Source organism: Mytilus edulis, chromosome 1, assembly GCF_963676685.1.
Source record: "Mytilus edulis chromosome 1, xbMytEdul2.2, whole genome shotgun sequence".
NCBI lineage: Eukaryota > Metazoa > Mollusca > Bivalvia > Mytilida > Mytilidae > Mytilus > Mytilus edulis.
Window position 1 is genome coordinate 33,730,047 of NC_092344.1, and position 12,451 is coordinate 33,742,497.

Sequence of the window (12,451 nt, forward strand, 5' to 3'; positions counted from 1 at the left end):
ACACTATCCAAAACATGATTACGATTTGTTCAACACAAAAAAAAAATGCTGTCTCACTTTATTTTGAGACCACGAAAACAATTATACTTATAAGAATACTACTTGCCAAAACTTGACAAAGTTAAACACAAAACCAATTAATATTGGGCGCGAACATGTAGGGTGCGAAAATGAAAGGGGGCGAGCATGAGTGGGTGCGAACGTGAATGGGCGCGAACGGACCCGGATTCATTCAGCTTCCCTATTCAATTAAGTCTTTCTATTTCTATATTCCAATATTGCGGTAAAAACCTCGAGAAACAATTGTTTGTAAAATTGTTTTTCAAACCTTAAAAATAGTTTCCAGTTTCTCCTATCTTGGCCTTGCTCAGAATACGTGCAAAGACCAACAGCAATATAATCGACTGATTATACAAGTCAATCTAATTAAAAACCGATCTCTCGTCGCTCCTGTTTCTGATATGTCGCGTGGGAGATCTAACGAAACCCGCTTCCAGGTCACATGTGAGTGACCTCGTAGGTGTGTCTTTTTCGACCAATGAAATTGAGTCTTCCACGATCTTGGAAGTTTAACGTAAGGCAAAGGGATGTAACTCATTTTATTTACGACGAAGTCGTCAGTCATAATAATTCATAAACTTTTTTGATTGGCTTATTAATAGGTCGTCAACTCATTTGCATATCTTTATAAATTCATGACTTTTAGTTCACTCACATGTGACCACGCGACATATCAGAAACAGGAGCGATGAGAGATCGGTTTTTAATTAGATTGTATACAAGTCATTGGATAAACATCTCATTTGCCTCTTAATAAAACTTTAAAAGATAATTTGAAAGTTACACTTGGGTCTTTTCAACCCAGTCATGAAATTCTTTACTAAGATTTTGTACTACCGGGATATTTTTGGAATGTTTGGTTTCCCATGCATCTTTCAAACGATCATAAAAGATTGAAGATTTTTTCAGTTCAGTTCAGTGACCGAATTGTTAGATTAACATTGACTGACGTAGAATCGCATGTTTGACGGCAGAATGTAAACGTCACAAAGGAAAAGATATAAAATAGTTGGGTCGTTCAAAGTATGAAAGAATATAGTCAGTCTATATTTCTTTTAAGCATACCTTCTGCAGAATGTTAATGAAATGTTACTTTCCTTCTTGCCGCCTTTCTATGTCCTTTTTGTTTTTTTCTTAAAAAAAAGTAGTCCGGTCACAAAAGGGTAAATAGACGAAGCATCATCAAATATAAAATATCAGAATTCAAAAATAATAGAACAATAACACAATAGTGGGATGTTTAAGTACATATCCACGTCATGTACATAAAAGAAACAAAAAGACACGGACAGATCAAAAATGAAATATAATACAAGCAAGAAAATGACGGGATGTATAAGTACAGAGCCACGTCCAATGGATATCACCAAAACACAGACCAAACCATAAAAGTTAAATAATGATTAAACAGCATTTCGACGAAACCAAAAGAAGACAGAAAAAACAATCGCGTGAATACAGTAATTATATTATGATTTGACCTTATTGACACTATTTCCGGAATTGACCAGTATAACTAATTATAGAACTTTTAACCCAAACCAAGTACAATTATTTGTAGAAAAGTCGTGACTTGTATCATAAATCGATAACCTACAATGTTCACAGATAAGCCGTAAATGAATGGAAGAATGGAATCTTTTCTGTTAGTTTTATTCATTTTGCAGTCCAGCGTATTTGTTTCAGGTAATGCATTTTTAAAACTCGAATTGGAGAATACAGTTTTGAAATACGATACTGTTTAAAGTCTTCAGTTTCTATGGTGCGTTTTATACGGTTATTTGTCGAACCTGCATAATCTATTTCGCGAAAGCGGGACATCGCGATGATAGATTCACATATCGACTTTAGCGTCGGCGGCGTTAACATTTAGGTTCAGTCTGTTGTTAAAGTTTTTTTAGGACATCCATAACTTTGTCCAACCTCCCAGCAACATAATTATCTGTTATCATATGTCAGGCATGGCATTCTGATTCAGTGTGAATTCGAATGGTATGGTGATTGATACATGCAAAACATGAAATACTTACCCACCTGGCCTTGCTCCGGTTTTAGTTCAAGCAATTGTCTCCTTTTTGGTTGATTTGCATCTTCCTGATTTATAAGATTATAAATTCAATATAAGTAAAATCACCAAAATACAGAACTCCGAGGAAAATTCAAAAAGGAAAGTCCCTAATCAAATGGCAAAATCAAAATCTCAACCACATCAAACGAATGGATACCAACTGTTGTATTCCTGACTTGGTACATGCATTTTCTTAGGTAGAAAATGGCGGATTAAGTCTGTTTTTATAGCTAGCTAAACCTCTCACTTGTATGCCAGTCGCATCAAATTCCATAAAATACTATCAACTTTATTTATATCGTTCAAATATCATTATCTGTCGTATATTTCGCACAATTTAGTTGTAAAAACAAAACAAATATTTCTGATATGCATGCATGAACATGGAATTAGTATTTTTCTGTTATAGGTTTTTTGTTCAACCGAAAAATATGCTATGACCATATTGGATGTTTTAGCAATGCATCTCCATACAATAACGCAAATGGTAAACTCCCAGAATCTCCAGCCCATATCCAAACAGAGTTTTTATTATATACTCGACAAAACCCAACGCACGAATTTCAACTGAATCCGTACGATGCTTCAACCATCGGACATTCACATTTTGATGGAAGTAAGCAAACACTGTTTATCACCCATGGTTATCAAGATGACGGTAGAAGTGATTGGATTGTTGCAATGACACGAGAGCTGTTAAAAAAGGTCCGTTATATTTTCCAATATAAATGTCGGCATATGCAAGTTATATTATTGCATGTCTTATTTGAAAACTAATAGCATCACCACTACAAATATTACTGCAACAAAACAAATACAAATGTCGAAGAGCGGATCAAAATAAAAAGGATCTACGTACAGCCAAATACCAGACGAGGGATAGATATTCCTTAAACGCAAATGATTTCCAAAATTTATATAGCAGTCAATTTCCACCAAACAATATTCGTTGCAAAATATACTATCTAAAAAAGGAGGTCTTATAAACTAAAAGTACCATATCGAAATTATGGAGTGTCTAATAATGGAATTATTAATATAATACTTCCATGGTCTAATTAACAGGTTACATACAACCATGAAAGTAAATATATTGACAATATAATACTTCCATGATACAACGTTAACGCCAAACTCAAAATATGTCACAAGAGCATTTATGAGGTGCGGAAATAGTCAGAATTCGAATTCAGGATACCCATAAATCATTGAAGACCTCCTGAAGTATTTCAGAACCACCATAACTAGTTTTCTGGATATTCCAAAATATTTTAGTATAACCTCTATTAATGTGTCCACATTGTTTTATTTCAGGACATCCTTAATATTGATGGAGCTCCATAAATATACTTTTCAGGAACACCCCAATTCAATTTAAGGATATTTTTAGCCATGGCGTTCTCAGTTTATTTTTGATCTATGAGTTTGACTGTTCCTCTGATATCTTTCGCCCCTCTTTTAAATTTCTATTGATGTCTACAACTATACCAGGATCTCCACAGTTCTATTTTTTTAAGGATATCTTTAATGACTTTTTTGAAATGTTTAGATAAAAAACGTAAGACGTTCGTACTATTCACGAAAAAAAACCCTCACAATATAATATGGCAATGAGAGCCGAAAACCTTACCATTGTGCTTCTGGTCGATCTGGTGCCTATCTGACGTACACCACTGAATATAATACACCTTAATATATTGATGTAGTTTTGATTGTCAAAGGTCTATAATGCAGCAATGAAATATAATTTACAAAGGTCTGTTAATAAAATGCATGCCATAGAATTATTTCTGTTTACTTGTATGCTTTTTTTTTTGATAAGTTTTTTTTAAATTTGGTACCCAACATGTTGATATTCTTGACTGAGTAGACCAGATATTATTGAAAAGGTTTTCTCTTATTCAGGATGATATGAATGTTATTGCAGTCAACTGGGCCAATGGAGCAGATAATATTAACTACATACAGGCTGCTGCAAATACGCGAGTCGTTGGGGCTACTATTGGAGAACTTTTGAAAACTTTACATTCGACCGGGCATTCTAATTACAATAAATTCCATCTTATTGGACATAGTTTAGGCTCACATATTTCTGGATATGCTGGTGCCTACGTACACGGAGCAATAGCAAAAATAACAGGTAGCATTCGCAAATATCAAAACTAAATTATACGTTCGCAATTTATTATTAGGTATAGGTAGTATTTTCTGGCCCATAAGGGATAAAGATAGCCTTTTTAGAATTTTCACCACTTTCTAACACACCCAAAATTTCTACATACACAGTTAACTGAATAACTTTCATTATACTATTTAGAAATGAATTTGAATATGTATCATGACCGTTTACTTTTGTATCTTTTTCTTTAAAACCCAAGGCTAATAGTGCTTTTAGGTCTTTTATCATGCAGTGAATACATAATTTGAAAAAAATTCTCAAAAATTCGTTTTAACCTGTATGTTAAATTTATTTCATTTTTTATATTACATGTGATTCATCCCTCAGTTTGGGAAATTTGTTCAGTTGATACTGTATTTTTTTCCAATCACACTGTATACATTCATTGACTCAAGTAGGGTACACAAATGAGCAACCTAAATTCCAAAATGTAATGTATTAGTACTTTTGTATTAATTATTTTAATAATTACTCGACTGTTTGGTCTCTTAAAAATTGAAACATTTTCAAGTTCTATAAGACTATAGACCTTAAATAGCAAGTATGTGTCCTGTTTAGTTACCAGAAAAGTCGTTCAAATGCCAACCAACTAATCTAAGTTTTGAGGCCTCGAGTTTTCCGCGTGTCTATTCCGTTCTTTAGACACGTAATTATCTTTTCGATCAATCATAACACATGAACGTGTTTTTAAAGGAAGCAAACTGTTTAATCTACTCCCACGAATTTATAATTGTACTTAAATCTAATGACCAGTGGCATTTTTCAACCATATTCAAATCTGTACTTAGATTAATAAATGGAGAGATAGAATATACGTCAGTGACAACGCAACATCAACCCCCCCCCCCCAAATAACCAAACAAAACATTAGACAACTACTCAGATTTGAAATGGCAAATTTAATGTCTTGATGATTCATACAAATATACGAATCTAATTCTTTTAATTGCAGGACTTGATCCAGCTGGACCCTTGTTTGAGAATAAAGATCCCAAAACGAGGTTAGATCCATCTGATGCTCATTACGTAGAAGCTATTCACACTGATGGGGATTCTCTTTTCCAGCTAGGTAATTAAAATGTTGTCCCTCTAAGACCTATACAAATCACTTTTGTTAGGCACAACAAGATGTTTTAACCGGTACTGAGTAAATATATGTTACTCATAATAAAACCAAAAATTCGTAAGGGTTGCTGTTAATCGAAGGCTCAGCAAAAATGAGGGAAAAAAAATAAAAAAAAATATTCGTGTCTTTAATATCTTTTGATTGTAAGAAGCTTCTGTCCAAGTTTGGTAAAAACCAGTATAGTTTATGAAGTCCATTTATAAGTTAAATACGGAAAAACAAGAACAATATGTTTACAAAATTACTTTCTGGATACTAGCTTTTGATCATAAACAAGCTCTGTCAAAGTTTGGTACAAATCCAGGATCGTTTAAGAAAGTTAGTAAAATTTAAAAAACTTAAAACACAGGGTGAATGTAATGTATCCTGGCAGAAAACAAAGTCCATTTATAAGTAAAATACGGTAAAAATGGATTTTATTTTTACAAAATTTACTTCTGAATACTATTTATGATTATATACAAGCTTCTATCCAAGTTTGATAGAAATCCATGATAGTTTAAGAAAGTTATTAAAATTTCAAAAACTTTAACCACGGAGTGTATATTTGTTTACGCCGCCGATGATTTAAAAATTTAATAAAACCAAAAAATTCAATAAAACAATATCCATATGTCAATGCCTCTACAGTCCAAAGCACTGGCTACATGGTTGGTAATACCCTAAAGGTATTACCAGTCTATCGGCAAAGGTATGGTACGAAACCATGGTTATGCCAACAAATAACTCACCAGATGCGTAAGTATATTGACCACGTGGTAGTTATAGCATTAAATATACCAAGGTTGAGTTCAATATCGTAGCAGCTACGTAGTGCTATGTAGATTTTGACTATTGAACGTGATGCTATAGACTACTTGTTACATAGATATTGATAGCAGCTACGTAGCCGCTACGATATTGAACTCAACCCTGGTAGTTTTGCTCTCCACGTAGTAGATATGATACTAAAGGTACAAATTTTACTCACCAGGGGCGTATTTTGACTATGACTCTTCAGTGATACTCTATTATTATTGCCTTTTTGTGTTTAGTTAAATCGTTTGTCTCAACTATATTGTTTTAAATCAATAATAGGGTTTGGTTTAGAAAAAGCAATTGGTCATGCTGACTTTTATCCAAATGGTGGCGAAAAACAGCCTGGTTGTTCACGTGATGTTGGTACACATTTGTTTAGTTTAATTACCGGGAAAATCGAAAGTAAGTACACAAATTTTTCTGCAAATAAAAACAGATACCCAGTATTAATCCTGTAGATGTTTTGATCATCTTGATATTTTCCTTGCTAGTCCCTTCCTATATGCCATTTATTCATAATACAGCATAACAAGATGATGTGACATCGGGTATAATTATTTCAAAACCATAGGCTTGGGAGCAATCATTTGATTTCTATTGGCGGAGCCTTAGCTAGTCATTATGCTGCATTTCTTATTCATTACAGATTGTTTTATCAGGGTTTTTTTTATAGTTTAGCTACGTATGTGAGCCTGTATCGAAATAATGCCTATCTGTACAAGTTTCGGAATCTACCTTTAAATCTACATTTTTTTGATTATTTATAGACCTTTATAATACTTTGAGTGTTAAAGGGGCACTACCTACGAGATATATAAAAAATCCAAAGTATGATTTTTTGTTCAATCATTAATGAAAGTGAAATAGTGAAATAATAATTTGCTTTTATCAGCTAAAATGGTTCAATTTTGTCAAATAAGCTAATAAACATTGATAATGAATTATTCACTTGCAAGTGAATAACTCGACCTCATTAAATCCGAATTTATGTGAACTCCAATTTAACCCCGTAGAAAGATGTAGAATTACGCATGCATTGTCCGTGTACGGGTATTTAAAGGAAAAGAATGTCAACATTGAAAGTGAATAAAGGTAAATAATTTGATTAACTGATTTCATCCACACAAAATCATTCTTATAAAGGTAAAAACGTCGATAAACATAAATTTTTAATCTATTATACAAAATTTAACAGACCTATAAAAATCCAATTGCACGAGTTGCTTAATCTATTTATATCGTTGTTTATGTTTACATCGCTTATATGGCCATAGAAGGTCAACTCGATATTTAATTAGATGGCGTCTTGGCTAAAATTCACACAAAATGAAGCTACATCTTACAAGACTGTCATACAAGTGAGAGGTCTAGATAGCTATAAAACCAGGTTCAATCCACCATTTTCTTCATAAGAAAATGCCTGTACCAAGTCAGGAATATGACGGTTGTTATCCATTCGTTTGATGTGTTTGAACTTTTGATTTTGCCATTTGATTGGGGACTTTCTTTTTTAATTTTCCTCGGAGTTCAGTATTTTTGTGATTTTTCTTTTTATTGAGACCATATCCTGTGAATTGTTTCTTTTATACTTTTGATAGTTTGGAAAAATATTTTACATTGTTATAAATAAAATATGGGAATTTGAGTCAAATCGGTGAACATGAATTTTGCAGCTAGTGCCCCTTTAAATGCTTGCATCTGATATCTTTTAGTTGATCAATAAAGGCAACACTAGTATACCGCTGTTCAGAAGTCATAAATCGATTGAGAGTTAAATCCGGGTTACAAACTAAAACCGAAGGAAACACATCAACTATAAAAGGAAAACAACGAAACAACAAAAAACACTGAAGTGCTTCAAAAACAAAACGGCAATGCAAAATACATAGAAACACACTATTTGGTAACAACTGCCATATTCCTGACTTGGTACAGGATATTTTAAGAAAAATCGTGGGTTGAACCTGGATTGTGGCTAGCAAAACCTCGCTCTTTATGGCATTGTTAAATATACCGCTAAAAATCGATTTCCTAAAGATAAGTTTCGCTTTTGATGCGTTTTGTTATTTGTTTTTGCCATGTGATTATGGATTTTCCGAACTGATTTTCCTCTTAGTTCAGTATTTTTGTGATTCTACTTTTTAAATGAATATTAAGATTTTACTTTATATTTTTCATATGTTTCTATATTATGATTGAAAAGAGATATGCAAGCCATCGACACTATACTCAAATGGCATCAAGAGATCATCAAACGGTCTTCAACAACAGACAGGTGTCTTTACAATACGGCATGTACTAATTTACCCAGTCTAAATAAGGTGTAAATGAATATGACAGAAACACTAAAAAACCTACCGTCATCATCAAATTTCCACATTTCAAGAACCAATAAGATATGCCAAAAACAAACACTGACAAAGTTTCTGACTGCGGACATGCTGGTTTGTTTGTCGTTTGCGTAACAATTAGTTGCAACTTATTTATGCATATAACGGTGAGGACAAATTTTAAAACACTAAATCCAATAGATATGTTCTTCAATATGAGTCAGCTAGAATGATTGTTTTGGAATTTGAATACATATCAGAAGATGCGTGTATCAGGGGAATACACTTTCCTTGTAAAAAGTCAACTGTAAAGTCCTCAAAAACCGGAATTTAACCCTTTTCATGTTTTGAGTGATTTCGTTTCTGAAACATCAGACATTTAACGATTTAAAGATCATACCAAAAATTCCTTTCATCTCATTTTTCGTAAAATTGCATCAAACCGTTCGAGCGAAAAAAAAAAGTGATAAACATTACGAGAGTTCCTGGACCTACTGATGGCATGGAGTGGAACACACGGACTGTCAAATAGAAAGTAGTCCATTAAACTAGCTTGTTGTTTATATGAACCCATTCTGATGTCTACAATATTCTTCGCTGGGCTATCTTAACATTGCACAATAACGTCAATATTTGAGAGGAAACAAATAACGCCGCTAAAAATTCTAAACCACACTCCTTATGGCGTATTTCTACCTAATTTTCCTTGTAGTTTTTAGTGAATTTGTTTGTCTTTTCGTTTGTTATCAATTTTGTTTTGGCATGAAGTATGAGTTTGTTTGTCACCTAGGTATCTTTCGCTATATAGATATAGGAAGATGTGGTATGAGTGCCAATGAAATCTCCATCGAAGTCACAATTTGTAAAAAGTAAACCAGTCAATATACAGCCTTCAACATGGAGACTTGGCTCACACCGAACAGCAAACTGTAAGCTAAGTTTGACCTGACTGTACACAAGATTTGTTTCCAAACAAGTAGTAATTAAAATTTTAAATGGTTGATTTCAGAGTTTACGTCAACCATAGCCTGCAGTCATATGAGGGTTTTGGACTTGTTCACAGAATCTATCAATTCACAATGTACCTTTAGTGGAAAACCTTGCCACACTAAAAAGGACTTTGACGCCGGCCATTGTACTAGGTGTGGACTTGGTTGTGCCGACATGGGATACAATAGTCACCAAAAAGGTCACGGAAAGTATTATTTCTCAACGAGTTCAGCTGGACCATTTTGTCAATAAAAACATTATGTACATATATTAACGTGCCTGGGGTTTGAATAATGCATATATTTACCAGACGATATTATAATCAATAGTTAAAGTCATAAGAAACCTCAAATTAAAAAAAATAATGCACATGTTTTTTTATAACTTCCTTTCCAGGAAGCAATTCCCGACATATTTTCCGTATGCAAAGTGACCTCAGTGTGACCCATTTCGTAAAATCTGGTGATCGCAATACGCATTGATGTCCTGAAGATAAACTATTATCTGATTGTACATGTTAAACAGGTGCTCAATGTCCATGCTGTTTTTGTTGATTGTTACCAAACAGGTGACAATCGTTATACTTCGGCTTTAAAACACGAACTTAAATTACCTGCCATATTTTCACAACAGCACTGACCGATTGAAAAAAATGTTGACGATTACACGAAATGTATGCGAAAAAAATGATAAATCGTGCACAGAAGACTAAATTTATGGTGTTTGTATGCATTGGTTCAAGAATTGGAATAACATTATTTTTCACCGGTCACTCGTTTATTATGACTTTAATTAACTAAAAAGAAGTAAATAAGAATGGGTCCAAATTCACAAAAAAAAAGCCGTAGATACAAATAGCTTGAAATAGAAGGGATAACTCATACTTTGTTAAAGCAAAACTCTCTTTCATTCAAACAAAAAAAACCTATCCGAAATCTAAAGTATCACGATGCATGAATGTGGTTATTTGTTGTGATTGGAGAACTAGTTAGTGTTTTTCAGCAGACAATCGGTATATCTTATGGAACCTACTGTGTTCCTCTTCTTTGTTCATATGAGGTATATTACAAATTGTTACTTCTCAGGAAGAAACTTGCAATATCATTAAATAGATGATATAATATCCTTTCATTCAAAAATGAAAGTTTGATAACTTTTTTTAATTCATCTCTCTCATTGACATTGAAATAGAAGGATACCCACAGATATAGTAAAGTATGCCTTATGATTTAATAAAAATATAGAAATTAACATATATGATATCAGCTTTCCTATTATGGACTTATGACTTTCTATTTCTATATACATAGTACCAACATTCGTGCTGCGTCTGCATATTAAGTATATATCTCCCAGTTCATACGATATTCGGGAGCTTGCGTTTTCTAACATGAAACCCTTGATAGAGGGTTGAAACTTTCAAGAAAGTTTTTGTATCAATGATTCGTACTGGTTATGTTGGAGTCATCCCTTTGATAGTTTTAAGGCTGCCATCATGATTTGATTGACCATTACGGTTACATCTTGATTTCCATATTTTCACCGATTTGTTCCAATCTCATCCCATTTTCTTCGCATTTCGACAATAAATGTCTCTTCAGTGATACGCAAGGTCAAAATGTTCAAAAACTAAAATACTTGTACAAATGTTGAAGAGCAAATCAAATCAAAATGGATATAAAAAGTAAAATAGCAAAAATACCGACCTCCGGAAAGCCCCTAATCGAATTCCAAAATCAAAACCTCTAACACTCCAAAACGAATAGATAACGACTGTCATATTCCTGACTTGGTACAGGCATGTCCTAATGTAGAAAATGGTGGATTAAACCTAGTTTTATAGCGGGATAAATCTCAGTCGCATACAATTCCATTATGTTGACAACAATGTATAGGAGAACAAACAGACGTATTAGGTAAAATGTAAAATATGGGTTACAGCAGTTAATATACAGAATTTGAAACATACTTATATGTCTATCTAAGTTGGACGTTCTTTCAATTTTATCAGTTGCTTAACTGGGAAAAAGGTTTACTTTTTTTTTCATTTTTTTTTTTTTTTTTTTTTTTTTTTTTTTTTTTTTTTTAAATTTGAAATTTGAATTATGTCCCCTTGAAGGGTGGAATGGAAAATTTTGCTCTGCTGAATTTCGTTGAAAATGTCGTTTTAAGTTATAGCTAGCTTGCTGATTTTTGGAGATGACTTTTATTCAATAATGCAGATGCGTGAGTGTTAACGACGAATTGTTTGAAGTGAAATACAACTTTTGCAAATTATTGATTATTTTATTTCCTAGTACGGGCACAAATATATTTACACAACACAACCCAAACATCGCTCACACTCACTTTTCCGTATTGATAACTAAACAAAGGAGAAGTTTTCGATCGAGCATATAAGTTGGACTTTGGACTTTAGTGTATATATGATATGCAAATTAGAAATGACACTTTTTTGTTAGCGTTTGAACCTTTGTTTGTGTTAAGTATATCTAAAGTGTAAAGATGTCACTGAAAGAAACGGCGGCACTTCTCGCTGAAAGTCGCAAAATAGTAAACCAATCAAAAGAAGATGATTCGTACGTTCTTTTAAATATGATCCTCCAAGTCGTCACGACCATGGATAACAGAATGCAAAAAATAGAGAAAGGTGTAAATAAAATAGATGAACTGAAAAATATAATCACATCTATAGTAGCGAGAATTGGGGATCTGGAAAAAACTGTTCATGACATTAAATTAAAGAATTCTGAAATGGAGAGTAATATTGAGGGCATAAGCAATGTATTTGACGAATATAAATAAAGAATACAAAACAAAAATACAAAATCTCTCGTCGAAATTTAACCAACTTGAAAACTCAACAAAATCTGAAATCGGTAAACTCAGGGTAGAAAATG

General features: G+C 33.1%; 1 protein-coding gene across 1 annotated transcript; it reads left to right on the plus strand.

Moving 5' to 3' along the window:
* The first annotated feature begins 1,636 nt into the window (after window positions 1–1,636).
* LOC139481424 (pancreatic triacylglycerol lipase-like) lies at window positions 1,637–9,821 on the plus strand. Its single transcript, XM_071264753.1, has 6 exons — window positions 1,637–1,746; window positions 2,538–2,833; window positions 4,034–4,268; window positions 5,260–5,376; window positions 6,511–6,633; window positions 9,571–9,821. The coding sequence occupies exons 1-6, from the start codon at window positions 1,680–1,682 to the stop codon at window positions 9,801–9,803; spliced, it is 1,071 nt and encodes a 356-aa protein (XP_071120854.1). The 5' UTR covers window positions 1,637–1,679; the 3' UTR covers window positions 9,804–9,821.
* The last annotated feature ends 2,630 nt before the right edge of the window (window positions 9,822–12,451 follow it).